This window comes from Crocodylus siamensis, chromosome 5 (assembly GCF_052110815.1).
Source record: "Crocodylus siamensis isolate JL-2025a chromosome 5, ASM5211081v1, whole genome shotgun sequence".
Taxonomy (NCBI): Eukaryota; Metazoa; Chordata; order Crocodylia; family Crocodylidae; genus Crocodylus; species Crocodylus siamensis.
The window spans coordinates 95,520,113-95,543,138 of NC_143399.1; the positions used below are offsets into that span (position 1 = coordinate 95,520,113).

Consider the following 23,026-nt stretch of genomic DNA (forward strand, 5'->3'; position numbering starts at 1 on the left):
ATATTTCAAAATAAGTGTGTCTATACAGGGAGTTATACCAGAGTAACTATAGTGAACTAATTTATATTGGTATACTTATTCTGATATGTATTGCCATGTATCTACAAATTTGGTCTGTGCAGGGTCTTTCTCAGACATTCACTGCTCTTGGTAAGCGGGATCTCTTGGATAACATGTGTAACATTGCTGTGTAACTGGATCTTTTCACTCATGAAATAGAAAAGTAGGAAAGTAGTGCCACAAAAGTAGGTATTATTTCTGATTATATTATCTCAAAATACCACACAGTGGTTTACTATAGACAAAATGTGCTAAATGAGAAACAGCTGCAGGTTTTGGTTTCCTTTGTAGGGTGGAACATGAGATTATAAGATCCTTCTCCAAGGATTTTTTGAGCATATATTAATTTTTTCCCTGTTGTTGCAATGGTAAAGCATTGGCAGTGCCCCCGTCTCCCCAGTTTTTACCTGCGTTCTTGGTGTTTCAGCTATTATTCCTTGTAGTTATGCATGAGGGTTTCACATGGTGGCTTTGGGGATTTCTCCAGTTACGAGTTACCTGTAAATGCAGGGGCCCAGAAGGCTTATGTCCCTATGAAGTGGCTTTCTTAAAGAGCTGTATCCCAAAGGCACATGTGGAGATGGTACCATGAACAGACTGCTGTAAAGTTAGTCTTTCAAGCAACAGTCATTTTCCTATACCAGCATGGACCAACATGCCACTCACCTATATCAGAAGATGGAGAGGAAACCAACTCAAATTACTCTAATGTTAGGAGGCAGAAGGAGGCCGGCTCTCTTTAGAACCATTTTACGTAAGCAGTGGCTGACAGGTCTCTTCCTGTTCCTAAAAGGCTGGTGGTTGTGGACAGTTGGCTACAAATCACCCTTGGTGGGAGTGTGTCAAGGCTGTGGAAAGATTAAAACCTGTAGGTACTGTAGTTCTGTTGGCAAAACCCCTGTGAGGATGCAGCAGAGGATGTGTAGGCATGTTCCTGGCATTCAAGCAAGCTGGGTAGCTGTGGCAGCAAAACAGTTCCTTCTGCTGGAATAGTTGCATCCAAAGCAGGGAGCTTAGCCCTGGAGCTCAAGGAGCAGTTCCAGCAATTTAGAAATGGCCTCAGTCCAATTTTGTTTTTCTTTTCCTTTGGTTATTTTAGTCCTGAGGTTCCTGGCTTACTTGTGGGACGTATTGGATGAGCAGAGGTTGCAAATTTATTCCATCTGTCCTGAAATAGTCGTTTTGTGTGGCACCAGTCTTGTTTTGTCGTCCCCTTTCAGCTATATGTCACAGGCCAGCTGGGCACTGTGAGTATATAAATTTAGTTGCAGACAGACTGAGCACTGCAACTTTATTAGCCACTGGATTTTTTGGTTCAGGATCGAGACGGTGATGTTGGAAAGGAAAGAAATGACAAGTTTCACATACAAAAAAGAATGAATTTTACTTATGACAACAAAAGATATAGTTTGCATATATAATAGTTAATAAAAAGGTTAAGCTAATAAGCAGACAACATAACAATAAAGATTAAAATTGACAATGATAATAAGACAGATAAAGAAATTAACCAAGAGTTCCCACTTGGTTAGTAACTTATTGGTAGTCCCTCGGTTAGAAGATGCACGGCAAATTGAATCAGCGAAGTCAGACATCTCTGAACTGGGCTGTTCGAAGGATACCAGTGGAAGCCCCTCAGTCAGGATCATGACCCTTCTGTTCCGTCCTTCCCAAGGGTTACTATGATGTGTGTGTTCTTTTATATTCTAATTATGCTAATTTTTTAGTTATATAGCCATTCATAATATTTCTTTATAGCTGTTATCTTATGGGGTTAAAAGGTGTTAGAAATTATTATAATAAGTTACTGCCCAAGCTTGGGTTTATCTAATAAGCAAATTGCAACACAACATCTTCAGGTTTAAAATTAACATTACCCCGCCTAAATCCAGCCCCTTCAAAACTCTCTGACTATGCTTTTTTGAGATGTCCTTTTTGAAATGTACCAGATAAACTGGGCAGTTGAATCCAGATTTTATCATCATCAAGGCTAAATTCTGAGCAAGAAAGAACTATTAGGTCAGCTAATTTCACAGCTATAGCTTTGTCTTTGAGGCCTAGTCAGTTCCACAAACAGTTACAAGTTACATTTGCAGGTTACAAAAATACAAGCTTCATATTAGATAAAAGTTCCAAATGCCTCCAAGAATCACATATCTATTGCTTATTAATTTCTTTGGTTCTGGCTATCACAGCTGTAGCATTTCAGCTGCAAAGCACTGGAGACACACGGCTAGGAAACTGCTGAGTATGAATGGACAAACTGATGAACACACGTAAAAGTTAATGACTCGCCTGACGAAGTACAAGCCCTGCTGCTGTTGTGTCCTAAGAGATCTGATGTGCTCAGAAAGAGGTTTAGTTTCCTGAACAGCTCATGTTCAGACCTTTTATATTCTAGTTGCTCAGTGACTGATATCTTTTTTAACTTTGTAAATTTGGGTTACAGGTGCACTTTTGTGTCACTGCTCATCTTGGTGCTCTGATACACAAATAAGTAGTAGTGGTTAGGTTTGCGTAGCCTGGTCACAGAGCAGGGCTCACCTGAGAACATAGAGATATTGCTTGCTCCATTGATACTGGACAATGATTCTTCATATAAAATCTGGGCAGAGGCAACTCCCTGTGATGCATTTCTGTTAGTTGTCCAAGACTGAAACCTCAGAGAGCCTCTTGTTTCATCAGTTATAGTACTTACAGAGGCCTGAATTAACCCATTCTGTGCTTGAAACTGTTGCTAATTCAATATTGTAGAGATTAAGGAGAGAAACAACTTCATCTCTGGCAAGAATCTTTAGTGGTGGCAACTGCTGATATAGTAGAGAATACCTCTGACACTATAGACTTAGTATCTATAAAGTGACTAGTGGTTTGAGAGATGTTCATGAAGATTAGTCTCATCAGTCCACAGTAATTTTGTGCTTTGCTTGGGAAGAGAGAATGTAAATTGCTTTCTGGTGCTACTAGTGAACAGGATACAATATTAAAGCAGGTCAGAGAGAAAAGCTTCTTTTTAAGCAAATAAAATTTTAATTTTTCATGGTGAAAACATAAATGCAATATTCCTTTTTCCTGCCAGTTTGGATTTAGAACAATCAAAAATGTGCCATTTAGCGAGCTAAATCTCCACAAAGGCTGAATAAAAACAACCCTGAGCAGCATTAGTAACTTGGATACCTATTTAATAGGCAAATCTTCCTTGGAACAGTTTCATTGAGTTTACATAAATACCATTTGACTGCATGTGGCTGGAGTGGAGCATCTGCAAATGAGGAAGGAGGCATAATACTTCAATGAATAAAAATAACAATATTTAAAAGTGGCAATAACCAGGAGTTTCAGGAAGGTTTTCTTCATTTCAAATGTAACATGTATATTGGTTGCCACCAGCTACTTTGGGAAAAGACTGCTTGATTTATCTTTTCTGTAGTGAGTAATGCTGTTCACCTGTTGCTTTGACTTGCCGAGTGCTTGAAGTTTTCCTCTATGAGGTGTTCCCTTGTTTAATTAGAGTAGGTCTGAGCTTTTTAAAGCTGTGTTGGAGCATGCCTCATCTCTGAAGGAAACTGGATTATGAATGGACTTGTGAACTGAAGCTTACCTTTGTTATTGTAGGAATCCTTAAAAGAAACTATTGCTCTATCTGCATAATTAGTTGATTAGATGGTGCTGTTCTTAAGGTTTAGAACAGTGATCCTCACCCTTCTTAGACTCAAGGCACCCTTCAAAAATACCAACTCTTAGTTTTCACTCATTTATGATTAAAGAAAAATAATAGTTCTTCTGTTGCAAAGAGCTCAAAAAGACCCCAACAAGTTTATTTTCAACACTAGAGATTCACATTAGAGATTCAGGTTTATTTTTGACACTAGAGATTGACACTAGACTCTGTTAGGAAAAAAATATTTGTTTTTATCTCATGACTCGCATGTAGGTGTTTGCACACCTAACACTGTGTGGCACCCTGCTTGAGGACTGTTAGCTTAAGGTTTTCTGTCCATTACATTAAAGTATGTTCTTTTTTAACCTGTAGACATTAAAAATTTGCGAACTCAGTTACAATTTAGTTGGAGAAGAAATTAAAAAATATTACTCCCTAAACAAACAGTGGTCTTGAGCAAGGGTTGGCAACATATAACCTACAGGGAGGATCTGGCTCATGGAACTGGGGTCTTGGCAATTTTCAGCAATGTGGGGGCTTTGTCTGTACTAGTGGTGGAGCAATGCCTGGGTCCTATCACAGCTCATCTTGGATCTAAGTTTCAGACATTCAGTCCCCTTGTCAGAAAACATTGCCCACTTCTGGTCTTGAGGATGCATCTGGTAGTAGCAGATGGACAGGCATGTTAGCCCCTATCACTTTGTATGGTTTTGGACGATGGGAATGCAAAGGCCATTCTATCATCCCACATTCCTGGTGGGTTTTTTTGTTGTTTATTTTTTCAAAAGGCACTTGGGCCCTGTTGGAAAGATGTTTCAGAATCATGTTCAAGGGAGCTGAGAGAGAGGTTTTGCTGAAACTAATGGCTCAACTGCTAAAGCAGCTGTTCACTTGATTAATAGGACCTTTACCATATGATGTTCTGATACCAATCTGAATTTCAAGCTGTGTACTCACTTAGTACAAAAGCAAGTACCAGGACCATTAAACTGAATCCCAAGGGTTAGTGTACAGTGTGAAAGAAGTTGATGATGATTGCCATTCTTCTCTATACCACTGATGTCATCTTTTGATACAATGGAAGAGATGTTTTTGTTTGTTTGTTTTCTTACCAAGGGGACAAGGTTGTGGTAGTGTATATCTACAAACCAAAGATTATACGCAGCAGTCGCTGCAGTAAGTACATTTTTTTCCCTCTGCATTAAGGAAAATTTGTTTTATTTTGTTTGGTGTGGAGTAGCTATTTAACTGGAGAACCCTACTGCCGTATCTTGGTTTTGCAGCTGGTCACAATAACATTATTTATAGTTTCCCTCTTTAAACTATAGAATGGTGATACATGAAATCCTGGTGAAGTCGAGGGAGTGTTTTTGCTGCTCTGTAAAACTTTTCATTATTTTTGGCCCATATGCAAATGAAGTGATCTGTCATATTTGCAACAGGAAACCAGCAAAACAGATATTAAATAATGTTTCTAATTATCCTCTATTCTTCCTTCTTCCAGTTTAAATCTAGTTTAGCTGCCTTACAGACAACAGAGATGCAGTGGTGTCTTTTTTGGTATGGCTAGGTTAGCCTTTTCACTGAACCAGAAATTTATCTACTTAGTTTCAAGTGTACGGTATGTGATTAGTGGATAAAGAATGAATTTCCTGAGCATGGGGTTAAAATGCAATATGAACATTTTTATGTCTGACCGTTTTAGTAACCCTTTTGCTAATACATAGCTGGTTTAGTATTTGTACTTGATAGAAAATTCAATTGCCTGGTATCAGGCAAATGTAAATTTTAAAAAAGCTTGATTTGAAATTAAGGAAATTTGGTAATGTTTTATCCTCCTTACTCTTCTCATAGATCTCTGTCAGCACTTCCTGTTGCTTAAACTGAACCAGAATTTACTCATGCCTTCAGTTGTGAAGGCAACTACTCAGTGCAGAAAAGAAAGGCTATATATATCTATTACACATGGCTCCCTGTTCCAAGCAGTGGTTTCAAAACGGATGGATCATGGAACCCATTTTACTGAATGCCATTCTGCGCTACCTCAGTCTTCAAATCTTTCAGTGTGTGCTGATAGGCTATCAGAGCTTGAAGAAATGTAGAATGCTTGTTTCATTGCACATCTCACTATATAACTGACAGCAAAATAGTTTTCACCATAAAACTCTGTCGAAGGAAATTAGCCATTAAAAAACTTGAAGAACAAGAATTGTATTTGTGTAACCTTCCCAAACATGTGCAAGCCTGGACCTTGAGATCCCACAGCCACATCATTGTTCCTTGGGGTAAAGGAATAACTGTGCACTGTCATTGTCAGCTGCCCTTCTGTATGCCAGCGTGTCAGTCATGCAAAGGGACTGGGACAAACTGCTAAAGGGCTACACATCTATCTATTTATTAAAAAGAATAGAATGAAAAAGAATGTGGGGAATGAGGGTGCATGAAAGAGCATTGTCTCATGATTGTGCTGGTAGAAGGAAGGCATAGATTTAGGAGTTCTGGGTTCTGCTGTTCTCAGAAGGGAAAGTGGGATCCATTTAGCAGTTACTAAGAACACCTTGCTGTCTGATTCATATACAAAACACAACTTTTTCTGACCCCACTTACCTTCATAACAAGATGAGCCATACTGTTGTTTTTAATGCCACAGGGCACCAAACCTGTTTTAAGGAAAGGAGAGAGAAATATGCCTCTTGATAAGCCACCTACTCAACTGAATGGCATTTACTTGTCCTGTTGCTGATTGTGACATAAAATCTTAAGAACAGAACAGAACGGAACAGAAGGAAGCTGGATTTCTTGAAAAGGATATGGTCTTCATATTTGTATAGCTAATTACACTAAAAAGAATCCATTTTTCCTTTTGACACCCCAGTACCAATAATCAGTTGCATATGTTTGGATTTTTTTCTGATGATTTTTCAGAGTCAAATAGGGCCCTATATGGAAGAGCAACAGTTTAATATAAACCACTGTTGGACTGGCAGCTTGATATCTCATCATTTCATTTCACCACAATTAAGTGAACCAAGTTTGGAAGCCACTGTGCTGGGAAATTATGTCTTGTGCAGATGGAGAATTCTGATGCATGATTTTTCTGGCAGGTTTTCTTTTTTAGGGCACCTGCTGCCGTTTTGGGACAAGAACTTCAAATATTGGCACAAACAATAAGTTGAAGATGTAGCACAAAAGAAACTGGAACCTACTTACAGAGCCACAGTTATTTATACATCAGTGGGTGCATCTACACAAGATGCCTTAATGTGCAGTAAACTGTTCTACTGCGCATTAGCATGTCATAGCAAAAACCGTATTAATGTGCTAATATGCAGTAGAATTAGTCTACTTCACATTAAGCATCACAAAAAATCCCGAACACATTTGCCTTTGCTACTGCACCTTTTCCTAGTCCTCATATTAGAGGTACTAAACTTAATGTACAGTATTAAAGGCACATTAATGAATATGTAAACACACCCAGTATGTCCAACCTTTGTACCTCTGAATGCTTTATTAGTGTTTAGTTAGTGTAACAGGGCAAGGACCAGCCCTGTTCCTTTGGTGCTACAAAGTTGCAAGTGTGTGTGTGTGGGGGGGGGGAGAGTGGGGTCAGGGACAGGGCAAGGATAATTACTTAGTAGACTCAGTAGGGGAGAGGGATCACACCTGGGATGAATGTTGCCTGATTAAGAGCCAATAGCTATTAAAGTCAATGGCAGGGGGCTTTTCTTTGCCTCCTGGGGCATGGCGTGAGGAGAGTCAGGACTGGCAAACCTCACACTGGAACAGATTGAGTGCAGGTAACCACAATGACAAGTGAAGCAAACAGGTGAGAGAGAGGAGATACTTACCAGATTGATCCTCAGGCAGAGAGAAGGTCCCACAGAGGAAGAATCTGCTGATACCTGCGAAGAAAGGAAAGGGAGTGAGACTGGAGGTGAGCTGACAAGCTCAGGAGAGTGGGTTGCATGGCAGTGGAGGGAAAAGGAAGACCACACACTGTGAGAACAACCAGGGTTATCCACAAACCAGCAAGGAATTCAGTAATAAAACAATTTACTTTCATCCTGCCTCTGGGGTGATTTACTGTACCCTCTCTGGTTGGGGAATTAACTTCTTATTCTTCCATTACTTGAAGGCATGGCAGGCGGGCCCTAGGGAGAGTTTTTGTTATTCACCCCCACACAGCCACAAGTGGTGCATTGACTGGGAAGCAGTGACTACACCCTGTCAAGATGGAGTCCATGGAGGTCCAGAACCTCAGCAACTGGCAACAGGCATGTATCCTGACACTGAGAATTTTGCAAGGACAACAAGCTGAAATGGAGGAGCTTATATGAATGGGGACACAAAAAGCTGAGGCCAGGATTTGGCTGTTTGTGTGGCAACAAGACCTCAGTGAGAAAATCAAGACACAGCAGGTACACTGGTCCCAGGAAGCGGGGGGAACCCTGATGCCTAAGATGTGCCCTCAAGATGATGTCAAAGCCTTCCTAGAGGCTTTTGAACTATCAGCTATTGTGGCTAAATGAGATCCCACTACCTAGGTCACCTGAATAGGACTGCTTCTGATAGGACTGGCACAAGCAGCTTACAGAGCATTGGCCTGGTCCGAGGCTAGAGATTATAACACAGTCATAGTTGTGATCTTGTATCACCTGGAGCTGACTCCCAAGATGTATAGACAAAAGTTTAGGGCAAAGAAGCAAGGGGAGGAATTTTGGTCACACTTACTTGCCCAGAGATTAAGGGATCTAGCAGAACATTGGTTACACCCCAAAGACAAGATGTTAGGGGAAGTGGTAGACATGACAATACTTGAACAGTTGCTGATCAGTGTAGGGGGCAGTGCCCAGCAGTGGGTCAAGAGACATCAGCCTAAGACCATCGAGGAGGCACTACAGCTGGCCAAAGACTATATTGCTGCTGAGGCTGAAGGAGAACTCCTAAAGAGGGAAAGGAATGGGAACCCCACCTATCTTGGATGAGCAGAGGGAAGCTCAAAAAGGAGGAAGATTGAATTCCCTAGAGCCACAAGCTGGGAGGTTCGGAATGGGGAACCATATAAGATTATATGCTACCAGTGTGGGGAAAATGGACACCTGGCCCATTTTTGCCACCAGAGGCAGCAAACTGAAGCTGTGCCTGAGTATCCTCGTGAGGAAAAAAATGAACTGCAGATTCAGGAGACATACAGGCCTGTGCAAAAACCCTAAACTCCTGATTGATGTTAGGCTAGGTGACACTATAATCCCCACAGTAGTCAACACTGGATGTACTCCAACCATGGTAAGGGCAGATCTGGTCCCCCCACAGAAGACGGGCACACCAGAAAGCACACTAAGCATTATCTATATATATAGGGCCTCCTACGTATATGAAAGAAGGAAACTTCAGCTGACTCTGCTGGGACAAATGAAGAATTGGCAGTGGGGTTAACTGAAACCCTTTCCTGCTCCATGCTGCTCCATGCTGTGAGAAGTGCTGATGCGAGTAATGGGAAAACCAGGGGGTGAGATGGACCTTGCCCAGGAAGTCTGTTTTGGAGAGTCAACCAGTCAGGAGGAGGAGGAGTTAGATTTGGATCAGGTAATTGGCGATAACACCTTCCAGGAAGAACAGACCCAAGAACCACTCTTTCAGAACATTCTGGGGGAGCAGCTGGCAAAGAGAGAATATGAGGTGCTAGACTCCAACCCAATGGCATAGAATCCATGGTTCAAGGTAAAGGATGGTATTCTATACCGTGTGGAAAGGGGAAGGGATGGGGACGAACAGACCCAGGTATTGGTGTCCCGATCTTATTGGAGGACCCTTCTCCAAGTGGCCCATATCCTCCCTATGGAGTGGCATATGGAGAGAGATAAGACAGAAGCCAGGCTAACCAGACAGGTGTTCTGGCCTGGGATTTATAAAATGGTTGAATGGTACTGCTGAGAGTGCCAAAAGCTTGCCAAAGGACTATTGGTGTGAAACCGCCCTGAGCTCCACTAATACCTCTCCCATTGGCTAAGTGACCCTTTGGTCAGATAGCCTTGGATATAGCAGGCCCCCTTCCTCAGAGCTGGGCAGGATATCAGCTTGTCCTTGTTATTGTGGATTACACAACCCAATTTCCAGAGGCAGTCCCATTACAATCAGTGACAGCATCCAAGATAGCTGAAGCACTTATGAAGTGGGTATTCTGGGTAGGAATTCCCCAAGAAATCTTAACAGACCAGGGAAAGAATTTCATGTCTGATGTCCTACAAGGGGTCTGTAGGACATTGCAGATCAAATAATTCAGAACATTGGTATACCATCCACAAATAGATGGCCTTGTGGAGTGCTTTAATCGTACCCTCAAAGCCATGATTCAAGCTGTGATACAAGGAGACTCCCAGTAAGTGGGAGGAAATATTGCCACCTTTGTTGTTTTCAGTGAGAGGCCCCACAGGCATTCACACAATATTCACCTTTTGAATTGGTCTACGGGCACTGGCCCAGAGGACTAATTGACCTCATATGTAAAGAATGGATTGAATCAGAACCAGGAAGATCCGTGACCCCGAAGCTAGTAATGGATTTTAGGGAGAGACTGGAGAAGGCTAGGAGCATCACTCAAACACTTATATGACTGTCACACAGTCATGTAAGTGAACTTCAAGAGAACTTCAAGAAGGGGACCAAGTATTGGTGGTGTTACCAGACAATACCCACAAATTGCTGGCATGCTGGCAAGGGCCATTTTAGGTGGTTAGGAAGGTGGCCCAGTAAATTATGAGGTGCTGAGAATGGAACCAAAATGAAGGAAACAAATTTATCATATCAGACTTTTGAAAAAGTGGCACTCACAGGAGGGGTGGTTGATACAGAAAGACAGGCACATAGATGACCTGGGAGGTCCAGAGCTATCCCCAAAGGTTGGGAGGCACCTAGTGGTGGAGGGTACTCTAGAAAGAAACCAACAGGAGGGATTGGAAGAAATAATACATGAATTACGAGATGTCTTCAAGGAAACCCTGGGGGAGGCACAAGGCATTGAGCATAATATTAAGACTCTAGTGTGCTGTGTCATCTGAAATCAGTGGAGAAGGCTACCCAGACATCAGGGTGATGCAGTTAAGAAAAAAATTGAACAGATGCAATGACTGAGAATCATTGATGAATCACCAAGTCCCTGGAGGAGCCCTTTGGTGATAGTTACTAAGCCAGATGGTTTGCTCAGACTTTGTGTAGATTTCTGGAAAGTTTCATAGTTTCTAGGGTCAGAAGGGACCTGAGTAGATCATCTAGTCCGACCCCCTGCCATGGCAGGAAAGAGTACTGGGGTCAAACGACCCCAGCAAGGTGTTCATCTAGCCTCCTCTTAAAAAATCCCAGGGTAGGAGCCTGCACCACTTCTCTTGGAAGTTGGTTCCAGATCCTAGCCATCCTGATGGTGAAGTAGCGCCTCCTGATATCCAGCCTAAATCTACCCTCCGCCAGCTTGTGACCGTTATTCCTGGTCACTCCTGGCAGTGCTCGGGGGAACAGGGACTCCCCCAGTGCCTGCTGATCCCCTCTGACTAGTTTATAACAGGCCACAAGATCCCCACTCAGCCTTCTCTTGTGGAGGTTGAACAGGCTCAGGTCCCATAGCCTCTCCTCATAGGGCCTGCCCTGCTGTCCCCTGATCATGCGAGTGGCCCTCCTCTGGACCCTCTCCATGCTGTCCACATCCCTCTTGAAGTGCGGCGCCCGGAACTGGATGCAGTACTCCAACTGCGGCCTGACCAGTGCCGCATAGAGGGGGAGAATCACCTCCTTGTCCCTGCTCGAGATGCATCTGCGGATGCATGACAAGGTACGGTTGGCCTTCCTGACTGTCTCCCCACACTACCGGCCCATTTCATCTTGGAGTCAATGATGACTCCAAGATCCTTTTCTGCCTCTGTGCTGACAAGAGGGGAGTTCCCCAACCTGTAGGTATGGTGCCAGTTGTTCCTCCCCAGGTGCATCACCTTGAACTTGTCTGTGTTGAATCCCATCCTATTCACATTCGCCCACCCTTGTAACCTGTCTAGGTCCGATTGTAGTCTGTTGCTTCCTTCTAGCATGCCCACATCCCCCCACATCAAATTTGAACAGGGTGCTTTTTACCCCCTCGTCAAGTCACTGATGAAGATGTTGAACAGTGCGGGCCCGAGGACCAAGCCCTGCGGAACCCCACTGCCCACTTCCTTCCAGGTTGAGAAAGACCCATCCACTACTACCCTCTGGGTGTGGCCCTCCAGCCAGTTGGCAACCCATTTGACTGTGTGGGTGTCAACACCGCAGTCCCCCAGTTTCTTAATGAGAACGGGGTGAGAGACAGTGTCGAAAGCCTTCCGGAAGTCCAGGAAGACTATGTTCACTGCTACCCCTGCATCTAATGATTTGGTGATCTGATTGTAAAAGGCCACCAGGTTGGTCTGTCAGGATCTGCCACTGATGCACCCGTGTTGGTTGCCCCTAAGCATGCAGTCCCCAGCTGGCCCCTTGTGGATGTGTGCCAGAATAATTTTCTCAAACAGCTTGCCTAGGATTGAGGTAAGACTAACTGGCCTATAATTTCCCGGGTCTTCCTTCTTCCCCTTTTTGAAGATGGGAACCACGTTGGCCCTCTTCCAGTCCTCCAGCACCACGCCAGAGCACCACGAGTGGTCATAGAGCCATGCCAGGGGTCCTGCAATGACCTCAGCCAATTCCTTTAGAACTCTAGGGTGGAGATCATCCGGACCGGCTGACGAACACATCCAGTCCCTCCAGAAGTTCCCTAACTAGTTCCTCACTAACCCTTGGCCCAGGTGTGCCTCCCCTGGGACCTGAGGGGGGCCCAGCAGGGAGGTGAGTGTTCTGGTCCCTACTTAGGAAGACGGAGGCAAAGAAATCTTTAAACATGTTAGCTTTGTCGTCTGGTGTGATGACCAAATTTCCCAACGTGTCCTTCAGGGGCCCCACATTACCCGGAACCTTCTTTTTACCCCCTATGTATTTAAAGAAGGACTTATTGTCCTTAATCTGGGAAGCTAGCCCTAATTCCATCTCTGCCTTGGCCTTCCTGACTGCCCCCCTACAACCCCGAGCGACTGCAATATAATTGTCCCTGGTGATGTCCCCTTCTTTCCATTGGGTGTACGCCACCCTTTTAGCAAGGAGACATTCCCTGATGCTTTTGGTAAGCCATGGAGGCTTGTGTGCCCTCCTGCTCCCTTTGATCCTTGTTGGGATTACCTTCCTTTGGGATTGGAGGATCGTCTCCTTAAGGAGCGACCACTCTCCTTGGACACCTGGCTCCCCTCCCCTCTGGGACCTCAGCGCTTCCCCAACTATCCTCCTTAGCTCGTTGAAGTTTGCCCTCCTGAAATCTAGGGGTGCTGCCTTACTGAAGGCCTTTGCCACCTTGCGCTGGATGGTGAATTCCAGCAGGCGATGATCACTGTCACCCAGGTGGTCAAGCACCCGCAGCCTTTACTTACACACACGTGTAAACACTGTGAATGAGGTAGCTGAGTTTGATGCGTACCCCATACCCAGAATAGACAACATGCTGGAGAAAATTGGGACTGCCAGGTATATCTCAACAATAGACCTCACAAAGGAGTATTGGCAGATACCCATGGCAAGGGAAGATCGAGAGAAGGTGGCATTTAGTACCCCCTGGGGACTGTTTCATTTTAAGCAGATGCCCTTTGGGCTACACAAGGCGGTGACCACATTTCAGAGGTTGATGGACAGGGTCCTGGTCCCACACCAAGAATATGTGTCCGCTTACATTAATGATATTATCACCTTTTCAGAAGAATGGGGACAGTGCTACCAACACCTGCGGGCTGTCCTGTTAGAACTATGCAAGTCAGGTCTGACTGCAAATGCAAAGAAATGCTCCCTCGGGAAAAGCAAAACCCAGTACTTAGGGTTCATTGTGGGTCAAGGCAGAATCCAGCCAGTAGCTGATAAGCAGAAATATAGCCTCCCCAAGACCTTGAAACAACTGAGATCCTTTCTGGGCTTTGCTAACTACTACCGCCAGTTTATTAGAAATTTTGCTTTCATAGCAGCCTCACTTACAGACCTAACCAGAGGTAAGAAGAATCCAATCAGATGGAATGACCAAGTGGTTCAGGCCTTTGAAGACATCAAACTTGCATTATACCAGGCACCGTTATTGTATACTTTGAATTTTCAAAAGACCTTTTACCTACAGACTGACACGTTAAGCACACCTCTAGGAGCTATACTGTTCCAAAAGGAGCATGGGGAGAAAAGACCAGTGGCTTATGTGAGCAAGTGGCTATCACCTCCAGAGACCCAATATTCCACTATTGAGTGCAGAATTAACTTCTTATTTTTCCATCACTTCAAGGCGTGGCAGAAGAGCCCCAGGGGGAGAGTTTTCGTTATTGATCCCCATGCGGCCACAGTTAGAACCTCAGGTGAATCTCTTCTGTAGACTGGAGAGGATGCAATCTTTACATGCACTATGGTGATGTTTGAGCCCGCCATGGAAAAGGTTGATATGAGCACAGTATTGGAACTGTACATGCAACCCATCTGTTTCTTAATCCATGTTTTTAAGGGTTTAAGGCAATCATTCTCAACTACAGGGTTTTTAAGAGTGCTGCACAGAGTTAGTACTGTTAGGTTTGCAAATGGCTATACATGATTCACAAAATAAACCTAGAGATTTCACATAGACATCCATAGTGTCAAAAACATTCTGACTTGTTGTGGTCTTTCTAAGTTCTTTGAAATAATAGAATTGTTCTATTATTTTTTCAGAAAAAAGTGAAAGCTAAGAGCTGGCATTTTCCAGGGGGTTCCTGGAGGCTAATGAGGAGTGTCTGGAGTCTAAAAAGGTTCAGAACCACTGATTTACGAGAAGGGAACATGGTGAGGGAAAAGAGATTTTACATTTCCTATTGTCTTGAAACATTTTCAAGAGCAATTTGTGATTGAGCTGCCACTTCAACATCTCTGATACTTAAACCTATACTAATTAGGGCCCCAATTTAGTTTTTTTTTTCAGTATAAAATGGGTCTGTTGGGCTACAAATTACTGCTAGCCCAAATTACTGCTACTTGGCTATGCTGGTAAACCAAGATTACTCCAGGAGGTGGCAAAATGGGGGTTTTAAGCACAGGGAGTTATAGATTTTTTAAAAAGAAGAATGTAGTAAACTCAAAATAATTAATGAGTTGGTTTTACAGCCTTGTCTGTGTTGTTTTTTTTTATTCTTGCAACATTTTATATCATCGTTTCTATTAAGATATAAGAAACCCCACAGAATAATTTATATACTTAAATGAACAAGCGCTGTTGTAATCAGAATAAATATTTGTGTTAGCAGGCTGCTAATGCACATCTCTTATTGAAGGCACACACTTTCTGTCTCCCAAGATCCTGAAGGAATGTACCAACTAATGAACCCCTTGAAAATAGTCATAGCTGTATGCCATGAGAGGAATCTTATTGGATTTCAAGTGGCAGTTTTTGCTTTTTTAAGTATTGACTGATTTTTTTGCAGAATATCAGGCTATTCAGGAACTCTCTGCATGTCACAGTTGAAGAATATGACAAATGCTTGTTAAATATGTAGCAGTGTGAGCCCTTTTTAAATAAGGAGTTGAAACAAAAGCCTTAGATGTTAGAAAATTTATCAAATACATCCCTGCCACTTTGCAAAGCATGTTTGATTTTAAAAAAGGAAAAGTTTGTGCCTTTTAGTAGTCCCTTTTTGCCTTGTCTAATCAAATCCAAATACAGACACATATGTCCATAACAAATAATCCAACAGGAATATATAGATTTGATAAAATTTTTCTGCAGGTATTTACTTTTTCTTTATATCTTTGGAGGGTTTTGGTATTGTTTAGGGTTTTGCAGGGAGTTTGTTTCAGTGTCTTTGTTTCATTGTGTAACTTTTAACCCAACTTAAACTGGATCAGCGTTGAATTAGCTTGTACAATGTTAGGAAAATTCAAATCCATTTAGATGAATAAACAATTGTGGACTGTTAGAAGGTGCTGGTATGGTTAAGAGAAGCTTAGATGAGTTATCAGTTCGCTGTTGTTTACTGGTGACTTTGCCACAGAAAGAAGGGAAAATAATCACCAAAACTTCATTATTCTACCAGGACTTCAGACAAGATATAAACTTCATATAATTAGTCTCAATTTAGCTGCTTTGAAAATTCTATGTTAATAATGGTACTCACTGTTAAATAATGATGTATATGTTGTGAATGAAGATGCTATAGAGCAGCGTTTCCTAACCAGTGTACCGCAGCACACTGGTGTACCATCAGGCACACTGGTGTGGCATGCCTGCTGCTGGTGCAGCAACAGACAGATGGGGAGCGTGGCTCCAGCCAGGCGTGGCTCCAGCCCAAAATGCCATCTAGCTGGCTGCACACCACCCTCCCCACCTCCCTCCCTCTGGATGGCCACACACACACACACACATGTGCACACACGCACACTCACTCTCATGATAGTTCTAAGCATAGGGGTAAATTAAGTATGCAATTTATCCACATTTTGGAAAATGAGTCCCTGAAGAATAAGTAGACTCACTGACAGAGGGTCAGAAACACAGTGATCATAAATTAGCACAGCTCCTTTGAAATTTCTAAAACTGCCTGGATTTGCAGTTGTCTTTAGAGTTGTTTTTATTATTAACAAAAGATCCTAAAAACTTTTAAATACCTGGTAACAGAGGCCTGCCCTGACTTCTGCCTTCTGAAAAGGGAGAAGGGCCATCCTTATGGGCTATCATTTTAGCCTCCTGGCAGTTTCCAAGGGAAGAACTTCCCTTGTGCCCTGACCCTGAACTTGCCTACCTAGAGCCTTAAGCATCCCTTTACTTCCAACAGCAGTCTTGCCCAGTAGCATAACAAAGCAACCAGAGCAGTAGCTCTGGGCATCACCTTTGTAGGAGGATGCAAAAATAGCTACCATTACAGTGGTGGCTGATTGCACTGTCACAGTCAGGATGGCAGCAATCCCATGTGCCCAGTAAATCGTGGCTGCATCAGGCACAGAGGTGCCCTGCTACACCTGTGGTCTTACCATGTTCAATCCGCTTATTTGTGCTATTTTGTGACCCCAGGTGCCCAAAATGCTCAGTCCCAAAGGGCCAGGCTTTTGGAGCAAGGCACAGCAATATAAAGTATATATGCCTAAAAACCAGGAACGTGTTTTACTGTGTTTTGCCAAAACAAATGTTTTTCTGTACTGACAACTCCAGTTACATCCTGGGTGATACGATTAGGTAAAAATCTCAGCGTTCAGTCTAAAAGTAACTGGTAAGCCCTGGTTGGGTTGTAGAGGGGTCAGGAAAGCTTGAAAACAGGACTCAAATGCATTCTAATTGCTAGGAAGTTAGACTTTTAGACTTCTTTGTTTTAAAACTCATGATTTTTTAAATTAGTGTCATGATCTGGGGGCAGACTTATTTTGAATGTTTGCAGTTGGCTATGTGGGGTGTGTGAGTCGCTATGAAAGGGGTGTGTACAATTCTTGTAAAAGACTTGTTCATGTTATAATTTTGATTTTAGGAAGGATTGAAGAGCAGTCTTGGACAGCAGCTGTCACCCGATCATTACATCTTGTGTGGCAAGCAGTAAAGGGACTACTAATTTTAGGCATGTCTTTTCTCATTGCTGCTCTCTGGTACTGCAGAAGACTCTACACATACTTAGCACAACTGTTGAAATGGTATGTGTTTACAATGCCATCTGTAGTTTTCTGTGGTATTTTGTTTTAGTAAATATTTACTTTTTGCAAACAATTTATTGATGACTTTTACTATTTGGTTTTCAGGTGGAGTAGATATCTGCAGAAAAAATTCATAAGTAAGTTCTTCTGTTATCAATTCATATTATATCTCTTTTCCTTTAGAAGTAAGAATGCCAAAATGAACTAATATGTGACTTAAATCTGGTTTAGAGAACCTCAGCGTATTGGCAGAAGTTGATCTACTTGGTTATTGTGCAAGAGAATGGAAAGGAGAAACAAAGCAAGCCATACAGATGAGAAAGGTAAGATTTAAACTTGTATCTAAGTATCAAATTGGTGGGAGTGGGGATGAAGTTCTATCCTGGTTTTTATGCAAACATTTGTTACAAGCTATAGATGAGTGCCAGTTCATCTCTAACTGCTTAAAAAAAGAAAAATGGGCAGCTCTTCCTATGGCAATGGTTCTAAATAACAAACAAGAGCTAAGTGTTGCTCAGAATATGAACCAGGTCCTCACTCCTGATGAGTGATTCCTCATCCTTTTCCCACTGCTTCCCCAGCACAAAGGGGGCAGAGAGTAATTGTGAGTGGGGAGCTGGAGATGGCCTAGTGATAGGGAAATTAATGATCATTGTACAGCTAAAAGACACGTCCAAGGCTGAATTGATTCAGTCTTCTCAAGCTAGTCTAAACTGCATAGATTGAACCAACAAGCAAGTGAACAGACATTCACTTCAGATTCTGGAAATGCAGCCACATGCCTGCAGTGGCCCAAGCCAAAACCCAAGGGGTGCTAGAGCACACTTCCCTTCTCTGCTGGAGCAGACTTGTGCCGAGGCTAGCCTATCTGCCCTGCAAGCAGGGGCTTGTGGGAGAGGTGCAAAGCACCCAGGGTTGCTGGTGGACTGTGAGTTAGCTTGAATATGGAGGGGATCTAAGACAGAAGTTCAATAAGCTGATATAACCTAAATCAGTTAAGTCTGATATTACATCCATCCAGGCTTATCTTAAACTGTTTTTTGCCATTCTGAAAACACTTTCTGTGCACTGAACTTCTGTTATGCTACAGATTTGAACCTGTTTCTAATCACCAGGGATTCTGGTTTTCTGTGTTTAAAATTTCCATATTCTCTGATAAAAATAAATAAATCCCAAATTCTCTGATTAAAAAAACCTAAAACCCGTGTTCTTCTGTGATTTAAATGAAACACCACTATATATATATAGGTATCCATTTAACACAATGTTAAATGAGGGACCAGAGGAGCTTAATTGTCTCCTCCAGCTCTGGGTCCTGAGCTTAAGCATGGCCTGGCCAGACTTTAGTGATCAGAATCTATCCTCAGTCAGCACAGTCACAGGTCCAGCAGCAACCAAAGTAGTAAAGAATTGCTTTCTAATTGCAAGGAAACCAATTTTAGCTGTAATATAAATTAATCTTCTCAATGCAGGAAAAAAAAATTCAAATGAGTATATGCACCTTGGTTGACTATGACTTTCCCAGTATATAACAGAAAGCAGTACTATCACAGGACTCAGGCCAACTTGGCTTCAGATACTACTGCCAATATCTTGAGTGACATCCAAAAATAAAGCCCCAAAGGGCATCTTTTGTCCTTTCTTTTGATTCATTGCTGGACAAGTGAGAGAGATAATAACCTTCACTGTTTCTGAAAATACGCTCTGTAAGCATTGTTCTTAAGTTGACTTTAATAAAGTAAAAGTATTTTTTGTAGAGTAGAACAATACAGACAAAAATAAACATACAGACACACTTTCAGAAAAAAATAATACAGTTCTTTCTTTACATAGCCAAAATTCTGGTTTGCTTCCCAGGCAGCCATTGGCATAATACTGTTACAGTTGATCTTAATTCATATATTATAACTGCACTGAAAAAGCCTCCTTTTGAAGAACATGGATTTAGTTTCATTGCAGTCATTTAATTTTAGTGGTGTTTCTGAGAAAATAAAAGATAAAATCGACCAAAAAATAGTATATGTGGATTCTTTCGGTGAATGAAATGCTAAAACACAGCTTTGTGGATTGTCATCATATCTTTAACTCATTGCATGAAGGTTTTGTTTATGTATTTTACTTTGATAGATTTTCATATGCCTTAAATCTAACTTTCCTGAGGAAATTCTTAGGGTTATGGGTTACTTCCTATAATTTTAATATGACTAATACTTAATGGGGTGATACTGAGGGAAAGCTTGTGTTCCTTTAACCTTTTGCATGTCGCATACACATGCATTCTCAGGGATGCGAGTTCCGTACCAATATTTAGGGATGTCTAAGAATGCCCTTTTCATCCAACTCTGTTAGGAAAGCTGAGGGGAAACCTTGCTACACAGGTATGCTGCTAGTTCCTACGGACTTTTGCTATTTTACAGGTATTTAGAAGGTTCATTTCAGGGGGTTCCTTTGTGTTGCTATCTAATAGTACAATCCAGAATGCTGGAACACCAGAAATTTTAAAGGAGCCTCTTCCTGGCCTGTGGTTCAGCTGTGGTACCCAATTGCAGGTATAGTAAATAGAACAGAGGTCCTGGCCTACATGTTTTATAGGAAAATTTTAGAATTTAAAATCAGTTTGAGAAGTGGCCATATAAAAGGTTGTGGAATTAGCTTATAAATGACTACTGAGGTGAAGACAACAAATGGATTCATTGTTCTCCATTTTAACTGGTATAAGCAGCATTAGGAACAACCATAAAGAAAGGACAGAACACTTTGTGAGGATCACTGAGTAAAAAATAAATTTTGGGGTCATCACTCATAACTGAATCATTTTGTGATGCAGAATTAATGTAGAATTTCAGTGGTCTGGTTCTTGTAACTGAACAGCTCCATCTGCGGTATGTTTCTGTGTACATAAATGGAGAAGAGTAAGCAAGCAAAAACTGAATGTTTGGATTCAAAATTCCTTTTTAGCCGTTACTATTCACCTATTAAAAAGTCTCACCTGAAATTTTAATCTTGATGGTAAACTAAAAATTGTCAAATCATAAATTTCAAGATGAAGATATTGTTGGTGTAAACGACATTTTAATTTAAGTATGTATTGAATTACAAATGTACATGTGAAAAGAAGGTGGCAAAAGCAAATAGAGGGGAGGCTCCTGGTGAAGTGGGGGGAACTAGAATGTGAAAGTAGATGCCAGCTTGAGAGAACAATGATTATTAAATGAGAGAATTCAGGATCCTTAGGAAGAATAGCTTGGAGTACAGTAGAGTTAAGATAATGGTTTCCAGAAACCAGATTTCAGTATATTCAGACTCAAGAAGTCTATGGGCCAACGAGAGGCAAAGCGACCTGGTACTGGCTACAGGGGACGATCTAATCGGCGACCTAGTGATCGAAGGGAAGCTGGGTGGCAGCGACCACGAGCTGATCACCTTCGCCATCCGCCGTAAAGCTGGCAAATCAGTCAGCGACACAGAAGTCCTTGACTTCAGAAAAGCCGACTTTGACAAGCTCAAGAGGCTTGTCGGTCAGGCCCTCAGGGACCATGACCCCAGGGAGATGGGAGTTCAAGAAGAGTGGTTGCTGTAACTGTTTTATTTTTTTTTCTTCTGTATAACTGCCGCGCGGCACTCTCACATTTATGTAACCTTGAAGTCTTAACTAGTAAGCTAAATGAGCGCTTTGTATTTTTCTCTGTTGGCATTAAGCTACACATGCGCATTTTGTAGATTTCATTTCTTATCTAGAGTGTTATTTTTGCAGAAATGAAACTTATGTAGAAAGTCTGTCTAGCAATTACTATGTAAAAGAAACTATCCTATCCCTGTATGCTCAGCTTATATCATAGTTAGTGTCACAGAGGCAGTCCAACCAACATCTATAAAGAGGCAAAGAAACAGAAAACAGCAGAGACGACGACCGGAAAACTCTATAGGCCCGATCACCCTATAGACCTGTTCTCAGCCTCTCCATCTGGGTGTACCCCAGCGAAGACAAAGGCCTCGAAAATCCGACAACTGACAACGATTCACCGTGTTACAGTTTTGTACTGTATATCCCATTCATGAGCTGTTGACCAGTTCTGGGACTTAAAGAGCCGGCAGCCGCACCTAGCTTTGGACTAGCTCCACTGTTGGAACGCAAGGGCTGGCTCTGGAACCCCGTGAACCAACAGACCCCCTTTGTATCCAGCATACTGTAACTGAAGAAACATCGGAGACTCCACTCCTCGACTGCCTCTCATAGTAGCTTAGATAGCATATCTACGCTCGCTATACTTGTATTTACTGCAGCTTCGTTCCAACCGGCCTCCCCTCTTATTCGTAAGAGGGTGAGGCCAGGTGAGTGAATAAAATCTTTTTGTTTTACTCTATATCTACTCTGTAATAACTTCTACTACTAACAACCCATATCAATGAGCTGTTGACCAGTTCTGAGACTTAAAGAGCCGGCAGCTGCACCTAGCTTTGGACTAGCTCCACTGTTGGAACGCAAGGGCTGGCTCTGGAACCTCATGAACCAACGGACATCCTATAGAATAAGAAAACTAACAACTTACTCTAAGTCGTCTACTTGTGCCAACTCGGTGAACCTCGAGGGTGGCTATAAAGCTACCTCCAATCCCGCCCCCCAAGCCGAACGCTCGCACAGCTCTGCAAAGCCCGCGGCTCCCCTAAGCGGTGCTGGAACCGCTAGCCTGGCACTCCGCCACAGTTGCTTCTCAAGGAAGCGATCCTCAGTGCACGGAGGAAAGGCAGCAAGAAGGCACAGCAGCCCTCCTGGCTCTCCAGGGACCTAGCGGACCTCCTGCGGCTAAAAAGAAAAGCCTACAAAAGATGGAGGACGGGATTCACCTCCAAGGAGGATTATTCTGCGCTGGTCCGGTCCTGCAGGGAGCAAACCAGGAAAGCCAAGGCTGCAACTGAACTCCAACTAGCTTCAAGCATCAAGGACAACAAAAAGTCCTTTTTCAGCTATGTGGGGAGCCGGAGGAAAAGCAAGGGCAATGTTGGACCCCTGCTAAACCAGATGGGGCAACTGACGCCCAGGAAAAAGCCAACCTATTAAATAGGTACTTTGCGTCAGTCTTTCATCAGTCCCACGGGACGCCCATGCCTGCTATGGGACAGGGAGATCCGGGTGGTGGGGATCCCCTACCCTCCATAAATGCTGACCTCGTGAAGGAACACCTTGAGAAGCTGCATACCTTTGCGTCAGCCGGCCCTGACAACCTGCACCCCAGGGTACTCAAGGAGCTGGCGAACGTCATAGCCCAGCCCCTGGCACGGATCTTTGAAAACTCCTGGTGTAGTGCCCGAAGACTGGAAGAAGGCCAATGTGGTACCGATCTTCAAGAAAGGGAGGAGAGTGGATCCGGCTAACTACAGGCCCATTAGCCTGACTTCTATCCTGGGGAAGATCTTAGAAAAGTTTATTAAGGAGGCCATCCTTGATGGACTGGCCCAGGCTAACATTCTAAGGGGTAGCCAGCACGGGTTTGTTGCGGGTAGGTCTTGTTTAACCAATCTCATTTCCTTCTATGACCAGGTGACCTATCACCTGGACAAGGGAGGAGAGATTGATGTCATATATCT

General features: G+C 42.8%; 1 protein-coding gene across 1 annotated transcript in view; it reads left to right on the plus strand.

Annotated features, from left to right (window-relative positions):
- The window catches only part of OTULINL (OTU deubiquitinase with linear linkage specificity like), a 45,736-nt gene that overhangs the window by 9,903 nt on the left and 12,807 nt on the right, over window positions 1-23,026 (plus strand). Inside the window, exons 2-4 of the mRNA XM_090048401.1 lie at window positions 17,281-17,440; window positions 17,546-17,577; window positions 17,672-17,763. Of these exons, the coding sequence (XP_089904527.1) occupies window positions 17,281-17,440; window positions 17,546-17,577; window positions 17,672-17,763 (284 nt within the window). The remainder of the gene's footprint in view (window positions 1-17,280; window positions 17,441-17,545; window positions 17,578-17,671; window positions 17,764-23,026) is intronic.